The sequence below is a fragment of the Rattus norvegicus genome, chromosome 1 (genome assembly GCF_021556685.1).
Source record: "Rattus norvegicus strain SHRSP/BbbUtx chromosome 1, alternate assembly SHRSP_T2T, whole genome shotgun sequence".
NCBI classification, from domain to species: Eukaryota; Metazoa; Chordata; class Mammalia; order Rodentia; family Muridae; genus Rattus; species Rattus norvegicus.
The window spans coordinates 48,820,465-48,838,191 of record NC_141534.1 but is presented as its reverse complement, the minus strand read 5'-3'; the positions used below and the strand labels follow the sequence as shown (position 1 = coordinate 48,838,191).

At 46.7% G+C, this 17,727-nt stretch overlaps 1 protein-coding gene across 1 annotated transcript in view; it reads right to left on the bottom strand.

The window, feature by feature from the left end:
* Positions 1–2,706: 2,706 nt before the first annotated feature.
* The window catches only part of Tulp4 (TUB like protein 4), a 130,378-nt gene continuing 115,357 nt past the window's right edge, over positions 2,707–17,727 (bottom strand). The window contains exons 12-15 of the mRNA NM_001109137.2: positions 17,557–17,650; positions 13,277–13,420; positions 9,282–11,791; positions 2,707–7,420 (exon numbers count right to left, since the gene is read on the bottom strand). Coding sequence (NP_001102607.1) covers positions 7,304–7,420; positions 9,282–11,791; positions 13,277–13,420; positions 17,557–17,650 — 2,865 coding nt within the window. The 3' untranslated portion in view covers positions 2,707–7,303. The remainder of the gene's footprint in view (positions 7,421–9,281; positions 11,792–13,276; positions 13,421–17,556; positions 17,651–17,727) is intronic.

The window sequence follows — 17,727 nt, the reverse complement described above, 5'->3', positions numbered from 1 at the left end:
CGAAGACCGGAGGAATAGTTTAACACATCTTACAAAAAGGAGTTGAAACTTCTACCATGGGTAAGAAACCACACTCCTGGCCTCCTATAGTCAGCAGCAGGAGCTTGAGGAAGGCAGGAAACGGAGTCAGGATCCCTGATGGAGCTCAGAAAGAAAGACATTACTTGAGAACAATCCTTCGGCCATGGAGCTGTGCCTGGGGGTATATACTCTGGTGTTTGCGCTGACTGCAAAGCATGGTTCGGTCAGACTCATGTTTTCATGGCCTGTGAAAAGGAACTGCATCCACCACGAGGCCAAAGCGCGAGATCTTGATCGAGAGGCCCATGGTCGATCCCTGAAGCAGCATCTTTAGATGCTTTACATCAAAGGGGGAATCACGAGGACTTTCATGAGCTCAAGGGTGCGCCATGTTAGCCTCAGTTCCCACTGAGGAACGGAACAGTGCCAGGATGACCCAGGCTTTCTGCTTGGAAGTCAAGAGAAAAAGCACTAGGCACTCTCTACCCTGAGGGTTCAGGAGGGTAGGGCTGGCTGGCCCTGCCAGGAGAGAGCAAGTGAGTTAATAGTTGAGGACTGCTATGCACCCAGCCCTTACCTACCTAGCTTCTTCCACCTTCTAGGGGCGTGGAGCCCGGGAGCCATAGCTGTACATCTGATGGGTAACTGCAAAAACACTGGGTGCAGGAGGAACCTGCGGGGGAGACTGAGCTAAGGGGCCAAGGGCGGTCCCCAGGTTCTAAAACACTGAGCTGGGAGAAGGTGCAAACTGCTCATGAAGGAGAGGTGGAAGCCACAGCTGAACTTCACACTTATTTTTTGTTATTACATATAGCCCCCTCACTTGGACGTTTCTGTGATTTCCCAAGAGCTCTTGTTTCTGGGTTCAGAGTTTTGACATTTCACTGGAATTTCCCACCCCCACCCTAGAACTGTGTCCTGGATCTCACATCCTCCCTAGTATAGGAGCCCACTCCCCTGTGGAGAAAAGCAGAGAGCAGGAAACCCAGAGAAGGGAACAGAAGGGGCCATGCATCACGGTCCACACCCAGCACTAGCTCGAGCTGGGCTCCGCTCCACAATGGTAGTCTTCACTTGAAGCCACCGGCTCGGCAGAAACTTGGACCCCAGGATTGAGGCTGGTTGGCCTATGAAGAGTTTATTTTCAGCACTCGGTGCACGTGTTTCACTGAGCTGACAGAGAAACAAATGTGTGTTAGTCTGTGCCCCTGTGATGTCTGGCTGAGCAAAACGGCCTGTGAGATAAACTTCCAGACCCCGGAAACACAGATTTGAAAGTACTGACCTGAGAATACTCCAGGAGTGGGAAGGTTTGTTAGGATATGTCAGGGAAGGCCAGTGTGCTATTCCTCATAGGTGACTGATTACAAATAGGTCATTATTAAACAAGAGTGGGGAGCTGGGAGCCCGGCATGGTACACACCTTTAATCCCAGCATTTGGGAGGCAGAGGCAGATAGATCTGTACGAGTGAGGCAGCCTGATCTACGTAGCTAGTTCTGGGACAGCTAGAGTTGATAGAGAGCCCTTGTCTTAAATAAGACAAAGAAGAAAGGGAAATCTAGGAATAAATGAGGTCTATCTGCTATGTGACCAGAAATCCTCGATTCTGTTTCAGGATTGGTTTTCTGTCTATAGAATCCAGCAATCATTTCACTCTCTTCAGTGTTCCAACTTTGTCATTATGAAAAGGGAGGTGGTGGTGCAGCCTTTAACCACATTACTTGGGAGGCAGGGGCAGGCAGATCTATGTGAGTTTGAGGCCAGCCTGGCCTAGAGAGTGAATTCCAGGGCAGTCAGAGCTACACAGAGAAACTGTCTTGGGAGAGAAAAAAAAAAAAAAAAAGCAAAGCAAAGCAGTGTGCGGGTGGAGGAGACAGGCCTGATTCTGGCTAGCAGCCCTCCCTCCCTGGTTATAAAAGTTCCCTAAGGCTCGCTAACACTCAGAAGTCAGGACAGACTCAATTCTGTGCAAGGCAGCTGGTTATCCTTGGATCATATCAAGCACAGAGGCGTGACCTCATAACGACTTCAGAACAATTCCGTAGTTAGGCTGTGCTAGAGCCGCCATATGGTGGTGTTTCTCTGGCTCCTCCAGCCAGAACGGGCACCACAGTTGTTCTGTACACAGACACTCGGACACAGGCTCCCAGTGTTGGTTTCCTACATCTGCAGCTAAGGAAGGAGGAGGCTTGCAAGCACTCAATAGTACCAGTCAACAGTTACACTGGTGCCATTTTTAGCAAAGTGGCTTAAAACTGGGCTTCATTGTGTTTCCCACAAACTAAGGTGTCAAAATATTTAGCACCTTTGACCTTTGACCTTTTGGGTACTATATAGGTGCATTCGTTTTTTTCCTTCTTCCATGATATAGCTAAACACTCATTAGAAAAAATTATAAGAGAGCAAAATCAGGTCACACGATCTGGAAAAGTCAGTGTCCTCCCAGATGACGCGCATTATTAATTGGATTCTTTTTCACAATGAAGAAAACCCCCCAAAAAGTCAAAACAATTCACCAAGTGGGCAATGAGATGACAGGGACATTTCAAGTGATCCCAGTCATGATGGCATTTCTCAGGGAACGCTTGAAGTAACTCGAGGGTCAGAAGTTCATGTCACCAGAAGGAGGTGATTTCTTCTTAAAGGACCCAAGACCCATAATTCAAACTTGGCACACATGTAATTGATCTTTTTTGATCCGCAAAATTTTATTAAGCAATAGCTGGACAAATCTTACAATTTCAAATCATCAAGAAAAAAATGAGATTAACCCATTTCAATTTTAAAGGCAAAATATTTTGGACAAACTACATCATTTTGAATGCAAACCATTGATCCCTTCTAGAATACGTCCTGCACAATCTAGTATACAAAATACATACAAAGATAGGCAAATAAGAGAGAGCTCATTGAGATGCAATGGGGACTCTCAACAGATCTTTCCGGAAGGTTAAAGCAAAATGCTGAATTTATAAACAAAATAAAAAAAATTAAAAAACCAACACTGGAGGGACTGATGTGTACGAAACAGTGCACGCTGTTCCCAAAGTGTGGACAATTACATGCTGGTGGTCTTGTTTGGTCTGTGACCTATGCACCCCACATTGCACATTTATGGGGATGACGGAGAAGGAGAAAGACAGATGCCAGCTGAAGCAATAGTAGTAAACTCAGAAGTTATGCCCAAATTTACAGTACTAAAATAATGCATTTATAAACAAATGCAAACAATACACCTTTGGTAAATAATACAGTGCCTTTTCACTCAAATGTATAACCCATGCTTTTCTACAACACGAGAAAAAAATTATCTACAATAACCAAGATCTTAAAATCCTACCCTTCCCCTTAAAATTAACTTGTAAACAGAAAATATAGATACAGTTAAAGTACAAGAGAACTGCACAAAGCTGAAGAAAATGGAAACAAAGTAAGTCACAATCCTCAAGAGTTTATCAGCCAGAGATAAGGAGATACACAGTGGTGTAGACTTCTGAACTGTACGCTATCATAAACTCCCAGGAACTCAAATGACAGTTCAAACCAGCTAGTGCTGTCAACCTGTCCACAGCCCACAGGACAGCACAGGCTCCCTTTGGTGTAGCATTGTCACACATGAGCACACCAAAAGAGGCGAGCCTTTGCCAGCACTCTTCTTTCTGAACCCACCCCCAGTTTTACATCCAGGTAGTGCTTTATTTTTCTTGAGAATGCTCACCGAGTACAACACACTCAGAGGGGACTTCCACTGTACTTGCATTTGATGCTTCTATAATTTTTAGTATAATAAACATTATTCTAAACAAACTTAGGGGTAAACCTGCTGGTTTCTGTTCAGGAGACAGTAGATAGCTTACAGGCTCATGAAAATGTTTTCTACATAGGTAGCAGGTTTTGAAACATACTTTCACCCTGGCAAGGGGAAGATGAGCTGCTAAATTTTGACCTCTCAGACTACAGGAGTTAGAATGTAGTGTTTGAGCTTGTGAGGCATGCCTTTTCATTTAAGAGATGGACATGAGGAGGCCAGACACCCCAGGGGCTTGCCCAAAGCCACTCTATCCCTGTGACAGAACAATTCGACCTTGATTTTGAGCCCCTGGCCTTTGATTACAGAATGAACATTACATGAAAAGCACCAACATGCAAAAGCTTTTCTTTGTATGCCCATGAGAGCTGAGTATTTCTAGATGTGGTGGTCCCTGTTTTTCTCAAGCTATACATTCAAATGGGCAGTGTATATTCACCCACAACTTTTGTTTTGATGACACTAGAGCCAAATAAATCTAACACTAGCTTTCATGTTGGTTAATATACTCTTCCTATAGGCCTCTATGTAGTTGACTGTTTCCAATTTATGGATCCAATGAGACATTGTGACATTCACAAATTGCTAATAACCATGAAATACCTAGAATTCAGTTACTTAATTTGAGGAGAATTTAATCAAGTGATGTTGACTGGAAGAAGCCATTACCTTAAATGATACTATGTCACAGCTGCTGCAGGCAGCAGCCTACTGTCCACCTGGGACCTGAGACTCACTCTTCTGTCTGGGAGAGGAGTTTAGTGAGGGGCAGGTACTCCTGCAGCTCACAGGTCAAGCACTGCTCAAGACCAGACAGAAGCCCGCATCTCCCTGGACAGAAAGTATCTTTTAGGGATTTCTTCCATATTTGTTCATATTTAGCAAAGTTGTAAGTATAAATTTTGCATTTTTGAAAAGGCCAATTTTAACTAAAAAACCAAACCAAACCTCAAACCTAAAGATTATTTACTAAGGACCTCTTTGGAGACTCTTATCTCAGACCTCTCATCCTTCCTTGTGTCCTATCACATTTCATTTAAAACTAACATTTTCAAATAAGAAGTACTATCTTATGGTATGCTATCTCAAAGACAGAGCTTATTTTGCATACAATCAATACTGAGATAAAGAGTAAGTTTATTTTTTTAAGGAATTAATAAGATTTTATCCCAACTTTCAAGAAAGTTATAAAGCACCCAAGCCAAAAAAAAAAATTCTGTCATATTCTCTTTATTCTTTGCAGCAAAATATATTGCCACCAAATAACTCATTACAAAGGTACTATTCTTCTAAATAAATAATAAAGGGGCATAAATCACTAATACATAGTAACAAAATAGTTCCCAAGAATACTATAAAGAGCAAGATAAATAACTATCTCTTAGACAACAGAACAAAGAAAATTGCATTTAAATTATTCCATAAACAGAGGCTACAACAGTATTGCACAACTAATGAAAAGCACTGAGACACCTTACCAAGCGACAGGAACTTACGTAAACACAGTAACTCTGGATATACTGCTCAACTCTTTCTTGGACAACTGACCCACCTAGGAATCAGCTCCCATATTTTAAATTATAAAATGGAAAACTCCAATATCAACTGGGAGATGTTCTTGTCAGTATTTCTTTGTAATTAAAAAAAAAAAGATGAGTAATTTTATTTTGCTCAGCTAAAGAAACCAGTTTATTTTTTAATTCTTAAATCAAGCACAAGAAAGAAAAAGAGGAAGAGGGGGAGGAGGAAGAGGGGGAAGAGGAGGAAGAGGAAGAGGAGGAAACCAAAACAATGTTTAAGTCAAAAAGAATTTCCTGTAGCATCTCCCACTGGTCAGCTTTCAAATAAAGCCCAACTCAAAAGTCAAAGCTTTTGTGCTCTGGGAATAAGCATCACAGGTAGCAGCAACAGCAAGAACTGGGTCTTACTACAAGGTCTGGGTATTTGCCGGGGTGTGTTCACACAGGAAGAAATTTCGCAAAGATGCTACAGGCAGAATGAACAGAGCACAGACAGTCTTAGCAAGGCTTTCCTGTGCGTCATCTTTTAGTACGGCCTCCACACTTACAGCATATTGTGGAGAGCACAGACAGTCTTAGCAAGGCTTTCCTGTGGGTCATCTTTTAGTACGGCCTCCACACTTACAGCATATTGTGGAGAGCACAGACAGTCTTAGCAAGGCTTTCCTGTGGGTCATCTTTTAGTACGGCCTCCACACTTACAGCATATTGTGGAGAGCACAGACAGTCTTAGCAAGGCTTTCCTGTGGGTCATCTTTTAGTACGGCCTCCACACTTACAGCATATTGTGGGAGTTTCCCCCAGAGATTTGACCACAACCCTCTTTTAATATCCTGGGAAGTGCATACATATTTTTATTACACTTATAATTTATGGAAAACATTCAAATCAAATGAATTTTAATGTGGACAAGGGAAGGAAAGGTGTAGATGCAAATCAAGTCTCACCCACATTTTAGAAAAGAAAGAGCAATAGGATCTAAAGAGAAAGATGTCTACAGTAAAATGTTCCAGATTAAAACAAGGGAGTAAGGAGAATGAAGGCTGCTTCTTGACAAGTGGAGGGAGGTATCTGGTGACCAGCCAGTCTAAGGACAATGACATAAGCCTAGTTCTATCCAGCCTGAGTTTGCCCACTTACTGAAGTTTCTTACCTTCTTCCAAAGTCAGACAGGATTAATTTTGACACAAGAAACCAGGGTGCTTTCCAACTAGTATCCTTGGGAAATAACCCTCGCATACATAAGCCAACCACCAGCTCATCCAGTTGTCTGCATGTGAGCCTGTCTCCATGGTAACCCACTGCCTATCAAATCACATTCACACTGGCGACAGCACCCATCTACGGTGCTTACATGAGCCAAGCACAAGGCATTTGCATGTGTCCTTCATTCATCCAGGTACCTTTGTAAGCAGCGGACATCTGTGAATGAAATGCTGTTCTCCCCAACCCAATACAAGCTGAATCTTCCAGAGATCTGGTTGTGTTTAAAAAAAAATTTTGTGTGTGTGTGTGTGTGTGTGTGTGTGTGTGTGTGTGTGTGTGTGTGTGTTTTGTGAGTGGTAATGTTGGAAGGGGTAACAGAGGTCAGATAACATGAGTAATGAACACTAACACTCCCTATGTCTAGAAGAAGAGCAAGGTCAAGCACTCTGTTTTCTTTGCAAAGGCCCTTAATTCTAGTCATGAGAAGTAAATTCAGTACAACATTCTGTAGCCAAGCTCCACTGCCTCCAAGAACACAAGATACCTCAAATCTTGGCTTCCAAACAGCACTCTATCAAAAGAGGAGAGACATTAAAGGCTAACTGATCAGACAACCATGCCTACAGGTCAGCACCGCCCCAGGCCTGCTGGCCTCCTCTACCGCCGTTGTCGCTGGTCGTCTCGGGCAGTAGCAGCACAAGCACTGTGTCCAAAGGCCCCTGCCATGCCTCCTCCTGGACCTCTGCTCATTTTAGGCGCTGAGTCACATTGGCCAGGGCAACAGCAAAAGCCTGCACAGCTGAGAAGGGGTACTGGAAGTCTAGGATGTAAGCATTACCATCGATCCGTCCAAACTGCATCACCTAAGGGAGGGGGAGGGAGCAAACACAAGAAAGGAAAAGAAAGTGAGACCGCAGCCAGTGTAGTGTGCCCACTTCGAGGAAGCAGAGAGCACAGTCCAGCAGAGTTCCAGAAACTCAAGTAACTGAATCTAATGGGCCTCTACCTCTGACTACAGGGTTACAGGAAACAGAGATCATGGCCGATGGTGTAAGGGGTCAAGGAGCTTACATGGAGAGCCACAGGTAAGATAAAGTGTGTTCTCTGGGGAGAAGAAAGAGAAGACTCCATACCACACTGAGAGACCTCAGAGATGTGCCAACTCTGCCTCAGAGCAGGCGTCCCTGGTGACTGTCTAGAGCATCACACCCCCCTTCCCAACGTGCTCCTCCTTGTCCCACCTCCTGTGGCCTCTACACATGAGATTATGGCAGCACACAGCATAGGACGCACGCCCACTTCCTTGTGGCTTCCTCCCTGTTTTGAAAGATACACTTAACAGTTACTTCCACGACTCAGAGGTCTTGATTGCACTTAGAGGAAGGGCTGGCGACTTTCTAAAGTGCTGTGAAAACATTTTAGCCTGTAACTCAGATACTCTGCAGAACCATTCAATTCTGCTTGTGAGGGGGAAGTACCGGTAGAATTTATTAGCCAGAACTGCGTATCAATAATGCTTTATTTACAGACAGGAAGGGTGACACGGATGCGCAAGCCAGTCTGCCAATTCTCGGCTTAGAAACCGCCAGGCACACAGCAGGGAGCACAAGTATGTGATGAGTGAAAGTGAAATTTAAAATGGATGGAGGTGGCAGGGGTACAGAGGCCATCGTGCTGTGACAAGCACTGTCTTGTCATCTGTGTTCTTCATTTGTACCAAGGAGATTTGCCTTCTACTAGAGAACTTGAGGATGACTTAGCAATAAACACAACGAGAAATAAGCAAACAATAACTAGGTAATTAAAACAAAATATTTAGGAAAAACTCCTAACGGGTACAGCTATGAAACTCTCAGTGTGGAGGTCTGAAAGGTCCAGCCCCTCCCCCGTAGACAGGTTTGATGCTTGGCTGTAGGGAGGGATACGTGGCCTTGTTGGAGGGGCTGTGTCACTGTGAGGGTGGGCTTCATGGTCTCCGATGCTCAAGCTAAGCCTGGTGTGGCACACTGTCTCTTTCTGCCTGCAGATCAAGATGTAGAACTCTCCTTCTCCAGCACCATGTCTGCCTGTGTGATGTCACGCTTTCTGCTATGACAATGGACTAAACCTCTGAGACTGTAAGCCAGCCCCATGAAATGTTTTCCTTTTCTAAGAGTTGCAATAGTTATGGTGTCTCTTCACAGCAGTACCACCCTAACGAAGACCTTCAGTGACATGGGTAGTCACCAATACCTACTGCTTAAACTGGGAAAGTGGGGGCGCTCTCATGTCTACTAGTGAGGTAGGGAGCAGGGTTGACAACATAGCGTCCTTCCATAGCGCGTAATGAACAGCTGGGAAGGAGTATTGTATACAGTGCAGTCAGTCCGTCCAGACTGCATTGTCTCGGGTCAAGGTGGTAGGAAGCGAAGCCATGAAATGAAAGGTAGGGACTGAGGTAACTAAGTCTGCCAGCTCCTGAAGGAAGCAGACAGCACAATCCACTAGAGTCAGAGAGGGGGAAGGCAACATATGACAGCTCAATTAGAAGTATCAATAAATAAAAATAGGGGTTTTTGCAAATACAGTGACAGATACTAGAAAGCCCCAAACTCTAGGAGGCACCTGCAACTCAAACACAGGTGGTGAGGGGATGAATGCGTGGGGTGTGCTTTCCCTCTCTATCTGCCTAAGGGTTCAGGAATCACTTGAATTTAAAGCACACGAGAAGGCCAGTCTCCTTACCTGCCGTCCCTCCAACTCGATCTGGAAGTTCTTGGCAGACTCCTGGGTCACCCTCCCTCCAAAGTCTAGCTGGTACACCTGGGTGGCTTCATTCCACAGAGGCTGCTTGTTGGCCATCACATACACGAAGCCCTGGCTGCCCAGTCGCCCGTCTTCCTTCTCACTGGCTTTGCGGCCCTTGAATTCCTCCAGCTCGCTGGCCGTCCGCAGGCTCCTCTTGCTTTTCCACCCCTTCTTGCTGCCCTGGCTCTGGTTCATCAGCTCATCCCCGCTGATGAACAGCTCGGGCTCACTCTCTGAGCTGTCCTGGAACTCGTTTGTCTTGTTCAACTTCTTTGACTTCAGTTGGTCTTTCTGACTTTTCACTTTCTTCTTCTCTCTCCCCAGGCGGGGACTGGCGATGAGCGAGTTAAAGTCGCTCAAAGTCCTAGCATCCTTTCTTACTTTGCCCTCAGTGATGGCCTGAACACTCCCTTCCTCTGCTCGGCTATCAAGGCGCTTCCGGTTCTTCTTTCCAAATTTCTCTGTTCTCTGGGGCACGGGGCTTTCTGTCAGAGAGAGGACTTCTTGGAAATTGTCTGCAGTCTCTACCATCACCTCTGTGCCCATGTGGCTTTGGAGCTCGGCAGGTGGAGGGGACACGAGAGGCTTCTCCACCACTAAGTGGGGCTTGGAGGGGAGAGTGCCCTGGGTATTCTGCATGGGCGGGCAGGTGCTGTAGGAATTCCAGGGGTGCAAGGCGATGGGCGGCAGCTGTAAACTGGAGCATGTGCTGCTTCCTGGGTATGTGGGGGGCAAGGTGCAATAGGAAAGGCTGGGTGGGTATGCTGGCTGAAGTACGACAGCAGACTCCTGTTGTGCAAACTGTGCCGGGGACAGGGCATCCTTAGGGGAACACGGAGCTTGGACTCCAGGCAAAGAGGGGGTATTATAGCTGCCTGGATATGGCACTCCCATCCCATAGCCTGTCTGGAAGGTGGCAGTAGGGCTGGATGGAGACTTGGGAGACACAAAGGGCACTCGAGCCACATCCAGGTGCTGGCCCTGCCCTATCATGAGAGGGGACAGTTTTAAGGGGTTGGGCACTGTAGGCTGTGCTGTCCTTTCCTGGGGAACCCAAACGTCCTCACCCAGCACGGGGTCCCACTGGTAGGGGGGAGGCCGCTTCATGGTGACAGTGGCTTCAGGAAGTGGGGGATGCCGCAGAGGTTTCTCAAGCTGACAGTGCTGAGACAGGGCCTCGTCCTCTGTGAAGGCTGAGTTGACATAGTCAGTACGATCACGGGAGGTGTCAGGAGGGCTTAGAAGATTGTAGGAGGACTGGGAGGCCAGCGGGGAGGTGCTGATAGCATGGGCCAGGGCTGCACCTGACTGTGAGCTGGGCCCTGCTCCACTGCACTGGCTGCAGGTGTATAGGGCAGGTGGAGGCCTTGCTGGGAGCTGTGCCACTGCCCCACCAGTGCCCCCCTTAGGCTTGGCTGGGGGCTGCAGTGGGGCACGGGAGCTGTCAGCCAGCTGGGCCATCTTAAGTGCAACCTCTCGGTTGTTCCTTCGTAGGGTGGCATGGATGAGACTGTTATCCAGCCTTTGAGTAGCATTCCGCCCCTGGGCCAGCTGGCTAGCGATTTCAGGGTATGGAGGTGGGTCCCCTGTGGGGATGGAATATCGAGGGACAGTTAGTCGGTTCAGAGTGGCACTGGTACAGGGTTGGGGGACCTTCTTCTCAGTGGCTGTGAGTCTCAAGGTGGCAGAACTGCCTGGGCCAGGAAGAGTGTAGGTGTTCTGGGAACAGAGCATCCGAGTGCGAGGCCGGCACACCTCTTCCACATTGCCACTGCTGTCAAAGGTGGTTATCCTCTCATAGCCTAGTGGAGGCTGGTAATGTGCTGCTGTAGGGTACAGTGAGAAGTCACCCTTCTTCAAACACACATCCACTGGGGGCTGTGGTGGTGGCAGAGGGGGTGGGGGTGCAGCTGTGGTGGGGGCAGCAGGGATAGTTCCTGGGTATGGGGGTGGGGGATTCATCTTTGCCACCTGGACCTCCTGAGGGGCACTGAAAACCACTGCATCCCCCTCAGCCAGCTGAGGCACTGGCCGCAGGGCCTTGGCTGACTTCTGCAGGTGCTCATGGTCCCGAGCTCCATGGTCCACTGCAGACAGCTGAATGGGCCCCTGTGGTGGTGGTGGTGGCGGTGGTGGCAAAGGCAGTTGAGGAGGGTTCTGAATGATTCGGCCCATTTCTACACCTCCAAAAATCACCTGTCCAGGGTTGGAGTACCGGCTGGAGACTGGGTACTGGGTAGCAGCATCACCTGCATGCTCTACGGACCCTACAGCTGTTGTCTGATTGGTCAGGACATCCAACTGCACATTCTGATTGGCCAGCAGGGACTGCACCAGCCCTATGCTCTGTGTGGGAGACAGAGCTTGAGCAGAGCTGTGGATTGGTGCAATAGGGATGTTTACCGTACAAGGTGGGTTGTTTTCAGGGACGCCTGATGCTCCCGTAACTGTAAAACAGACAAAAAGAACTGGATGCAAAACAGTGTCACAAAACTGGGTCAGAGTAAGATGTATACTTAAAGCAAGATCTAAGCACTAAGGCTGAGATGTGTTTGCTGGAGGCAACAAGGCTGATCACAAAGCTTCTCTGACATTCCTGGAAGAACATAGCCAACTGAGGAGTGTGCAGCATGGCCTGCCTGTTGAACATAGGCTAAGGTCCTGTCAAAACATCTCAGGGAACATGTTTGAACCTTCTGATTTTGGTACCACATGCTTGCATGAAACCATTATACATAAATGTCTAAAGAACTCTTTAGTGGTTTTGCTCATAAAATGCATATGTAAAATAAAGTGGAAACACCAAAGAAAAGAATCCTCTAGAAATGGGCATATTAGCCGAATACCCTTTGCCTATTTCCTGATTTTTAGCATTTCAAATAGCATTTAAGGTACAACCATCTAATAAAAGCACATGGATATTCCACTTATTATCTAGTGGTCACTTCACGAACCACGGATGTCAACCATGACTTGCAGGCGGGTGCCCAGAGCCACAGTCTACGCCCCTGCTGTCAGTAGTGCTGACTCTAGCTTTGCTCCCCTTAGCCTACCAAGTGGGTGAGTCTCTTCCTCAGAGCACATTGTCACAGGCCCAGAGGTCTGTAACTTGGTGTTAAATGCTGCATAGCAACCGATAATTGAGCAGCAAACAGGATCTAACAGGCTTATCATACAGGATGGGTGACTTTACCAAATAGCAGGCAAGTTATCACAAGTTAAGCCTGGCCCTGGGAACTTCCCGAGACAGTTACACACACACACACACACACACACACACACACACACACACACTGACAGCCACCACAGCAACTCAACTGTGGAGAAAACTGTAATAATGGCATGTAGGACAGCAAAGAGACTGTCAAGGGAAAGGATGAGCCATGCTCAAGTCAGAGACTGTGACAACAGAGCGAGTGTTCATTCACCAAAGGGCAGGGGCTGGTGTGGAAAGAGAGTCTCATCTATAAACCTTGTACTTAAAAAGCAAGAATGCTTCTCACGTGCCCTTGAGTAAATGAGAACAGTAAGATACAACTCATTGGCAGCCACTGGAGACATCTGATTTGGAAGTGACACAAGACTATTTAAGGACCCCCTACTGCTGTTTCCCTTCCCAAGTTGCTCTTGGTCAGGATGTTTAAGTAAGCAACAGAAAGCAAAGGAAGGTGACACGTGATGCAAGAAATGCTCTTGCTGTGAATTGTCACTTGTCACTACCACTGAAACCACCCATGCTCTGGTAGCTTCCTTCCTGCCAAAGAGCACCCACAGTGGTTTTCCTCCTAGGCTACACTATGCCTCTTGAGCTCACCGTGCGAGGCGGCCTTTCAAACCTCACCAGCAACTGTACTCAATGACAAAGACTCTGTCCCCGTGCATGATCCACCAAGAGAGAGCTTGTGACAGGAAAGTCTAAGTATGTGACACACCTGGTAAGTCATCTTCATCCTCACTGAAAACGTTTGGGTTGAAGACAGGCAGATTAATATAGTCCATGGAAATCTTCCTAACTTCTGGGAGATAAATGGTCATCTGCCGAGGCTGGAGATGCAGCAGGCTGGTTTTGTAGATTACTGGTGAGAGGAGGGAGGACACAGTTAGTGGAGGCACACCAGAGGAGAGCCAGAGAAGCAGTGGACGGAGAAACGAGGGCCCTAGATCTGCTGTTGGCAGCATACTGCACAGCTGGACCAGGAGGTGGAGTGCAGCTTTAGTAACCTCTGATGAATACAATGTGAGATTGGAAGGTTCTTAGTCTGTCCACAGGACCACAGATTTTAAATGCCAAAAACATGCCCTGGTCTAATGCTTCCTCACAAAGAGCAGACACAGGAGAAAAAAAAGGTCTTTACAAGCTTTGTTTGTAACCAGAAAGGTAATTTAGTTCAGTGGTGCTGAGAGTGCTAAACTCAGGAGCTACTTGACATCTGTGGGGCTGGGGAGCTGCTGCTGAGTCTGATCTCACTGAGTTTCACCTATAGTGATCTGCAGAGGGATTTACAGTACTCCTATCGTCTGTTTAAACCTTAAGATTTAACTCAATTAACACAGTTAAGAGGAAGTCTAAGTTGGAAACAATTAGTTAGAAAAGACAAAATTATTTTTAAAATTATGAATCTGAAAAGCAAGATTAGGTTCCTATCAACTCTTTTATGTTTAAACGTTCATTAACTATTATTAAGGTAACCATGGGTGAGATGTGTGTGCCATGACACACGTGTGGATGTTAGTTCTATCCTACCACCTCATAGATTTAGGAGGTTCAATTTAGGTTGCCTGGCCTTTGTGCAGGTGCCTTTACCCACCGAGCGACCCAGCGACCTGTCCTTAACGTTTTAACTCTCGTTCCTGTGACACTATGAGGAGGCACGCTAGCAGCATCTGCGTTAAGAAAAGCTGCATCCTGTGTTTACCACTGGCTCTGGGTCTCACAAATCAGTGCTGCTCTGGAGGCCATGGCTTTGCTGGGACCTCAGTCTGAAGCCGGTGCTCGAGGTGTCTTTCCTACCCATGGTCTCATCACACTAACCCACAAAATACAGTATGAATTTTGGTGGAAAAGTTCTATGTTGTTCTGAGTTAGTACAAAAGTGCTGTCTTTATTGGTCAGAGCCGCAGAGGACATTTTTAACAGTGAGGATTATGAGCATCACTTGCCTCTGGGGGGAAACCAGTCGACAGCAGTAAGGTGAAGGAGCTCTCTCTCTCTCTCTCTTCCTGTCTTTCTCTGTCCCATCTTTCCATTTCTCTCTTCACTCTTCTCTCCCGTCTCTTTCTCTGTCTTTCCCCCTCTCTCCTTTCTTTTCATTTCTTCTCTCTCCCTTCCTCCCTCCCTCACTGTGACTCATCCTTTAACACTGCTGAATTTTGAGTCATAATACTTAGGTTATGTAAAAAATTAAAAAGAAAGAAATGTCAGATCAGTCACAGCCACCAGGCTCTATGTACCCTGTAGTCATGGATCTTAACAAGGACCACAGGTGACCAAATACGTGAGCCAGCCCTGGCACAGCCAGTGAGTTCTGGGACCACTAGAAAAGAGATCAAGTTCATGTGGGACAAGAGCCTTGAAGGTGTGTGGCTTCCTGCTCTCGATCAGCAGAGCGTGGAGTGGAGTTAAACTGAGGTTGGAGGGCTACACAGTGAGACCCTGTCTCAGAGGAGGAGGGAGAGGACAGTGGAGTGGGCAGGGACAAGAGAAGGAGGAGGAGAGGTGAGTTACACACCAGCTGCCAGGAGGAGAGAGGCTGCCAGTGATGGAGCCAGGCGCTTTGCTGTCCTCTCCCTCAGAACTCTTTACACTGAACTTACCCCCCTCCCCCCGGCTAGTCTGTTCTAACTGAAGGAAACAAATGATCAAATGTCAGCAATAGGGAATGTTCACTTCCCAGTCCATTAGAGCACTGTACATTGTATTTGAGAAGATTAATAAGGTAACATGAATGGTACACTTCCTAAAATCCAAAACCTTCTTTGTCAAATAAATCAACTTGGTCATAGCAGCTATATGGACCAATTGCTCTTTTAAAAAGGTCACTGGTTAGGAGAACAGTGATCCCAGTGCTGTGTTTAAGGGAAGCCTTTGTCCTGACAGGCTGCTAACACACTACAACAGCACAGGCCCTGGGGACAGCCATGCCTCCCATTTTAGTATCCCTAACTGGTTTAACTATGGAGAAGGACAGAAGTTTTAAGATACATTAAATACATCTTCACCTCAATTCTTTCTCCCAATCTTCATTTTAGGAAGGCTAAGTTCTCAGAGGCTTACTAAGGTGGAGGTAATAGTGACATTTAAACAAATTAGTAGGGCGCAGGTGAGTAACTGAGTATTTTGTGGTCATCAGAGAGCTTCCAGAGTACTGGAATATCCTAAGGAATTCCCCTTGGAGACAAGGGAGCTGTGCCATGGGGGAAAGTGAGGAAAGAGAAAGGAAGGATCCATTGTTCATGCAGTAAAACCATTTACCTCATAAAGACTCACAGTGTGCCCTGTCACATCATTTCTTTATGTTATACACGCCAAGAACTAAATCTAACTCGATTTTACGTTCTTTGGCTTCACTTTTATTTGAATTGAAAACTTCCCAATGAGAGCTCTAAACACGGAGCTGTTTTAAGTGTGTCTTACAGGTGTACACAAAGCAAGAGGCTTTTGAGCTGGGCTGAGGTGATGGTGTTGGAACCAAGGTAGAACTTCGAGCCTTGGCCATGCTAGGTCATGCTAGGTCATGCTCAGCCATTCTAGGCCATGGTAGGCCATGGTAGGCCATGCTAGGCTATGGTAGGCCATGCTAGGCCATGCTAGGCTATGGTAGGCCATGGTAGGCCATGGTAGGCCATGCTAGGCTACGGTAGGCCATGGTAGGCCATGCTAGGCTATGGTAGGCCATGGTAGGCCATGGTAGGCCATGCTAGGCTATGGTAGGCCATGCTATTGCTGCACTCCACCATCAATGCATTTTTAGCCTTTGGTTTGTAGAATAATTTATTTTATTAAGTCTGCATAGAATACAACTTCTATAGACAGAATTCTTGAAGAACAATTTATATTTAGCTGCAGAGAGCACATACTGAGTCAAGAGCCAAGGCCTGCCTGACTTCACAGAGAGACAAGATCAGCATGGAGGCAAACCAGGAAGATGGGGGAGGGGTGGGGGAGGGTGTGGAGATGGGAAGTTGGCAATTCCTCTAGGCTCCGCCCAATGGTTACCTAGCAAGAGCTTGCATCTCTGTCAGCCCAGTGCCAGCCAATCTAGTATACAGGAAGAACTGCAGGCTACCCAAGCTCTCTAGCATTCTAGAGCTCTCCTGCTCTCTCTGTCTCTATCTTTCCCCCCTCCATCCTTCTCCCTCTCCTATTCTCTCTCTCTGCCTCTAATAATTTCCAGGCTCCCTTCCCTTTCTTCAATAAACTTCCTTTGGTACTAGGCCTGTTGCATGGTGGTGATTTCTTGGGGGAACATCTTGGCTGGGCCACTTAGGCGCCCCCTTCCACCATATCATATCACTGTTTTATAAAACACAATGGGGGTGGGCAAGGAGCGCAGCACAGCAGTGCATGGAAGACCCAGCAGCAGAGGAGGCTGCTCTGGAAAGGTTTTTCTGCTGAGTCCACTTCTTCCCTGCCCCTGAGGTAAGGTAGCGAGTACTGACTACTCACTTGGATAGGGAGGCACATGGGGGTAAGGTAGAGTACTGACTACTCACTTGGATAGGGAGGCACATGAAAGGCAAAGCCTGGCGTGGCACAGCCTCCACTCCCCTCACATAAGTTTTCTCTGGGTCTCCAACCTGTCACAGGCAGATGCTTACCAGGTAAGGAAAAGCAAGAACTGAACTCTTTCAAAAGGGAGCCAGCTACCTTCTTGGTCTTTAACTTCTCTTTAGAAGTTTCTTGTAACGCAAGAACCTAGGCACTGGAACCTAGATCTGCTCACAACAGCCAAATGTCTAGAGGTCCTTCAAAATCTACTGGAGATTTTGGCTGTTAACACAGAGCTTATCAAGGAAAAACAAATGAAAGCACCAGGGACAAAAACCAGTGAGTGACAGATCTGTTTCTCTAACATTGAGAGGCTGGAGTCAAGGCAACAGACAGGAATCCATGTTGTCTTAAGAGCTCATTTTCTAAATAAACTGCCACAGGTTGAAACGGGAACTTTTACTGATTTCCAATGGGACAGTGAGAAAATAGAGTGAGTCTTACCTGCACCGAGGTTGGTTGGTAGGAATGCAGCCAAGCCCACAATCTTAAACTTGGTCCCCCAGATATTGGATGTGACCTGAGCAAGATAGTTGTGCTGTGGGGGAAAGAAAAGGAAAAAGAATCGCTGTCTATTTCATCCAATTGTCTACTTAGAATGAACGCTAATATGCA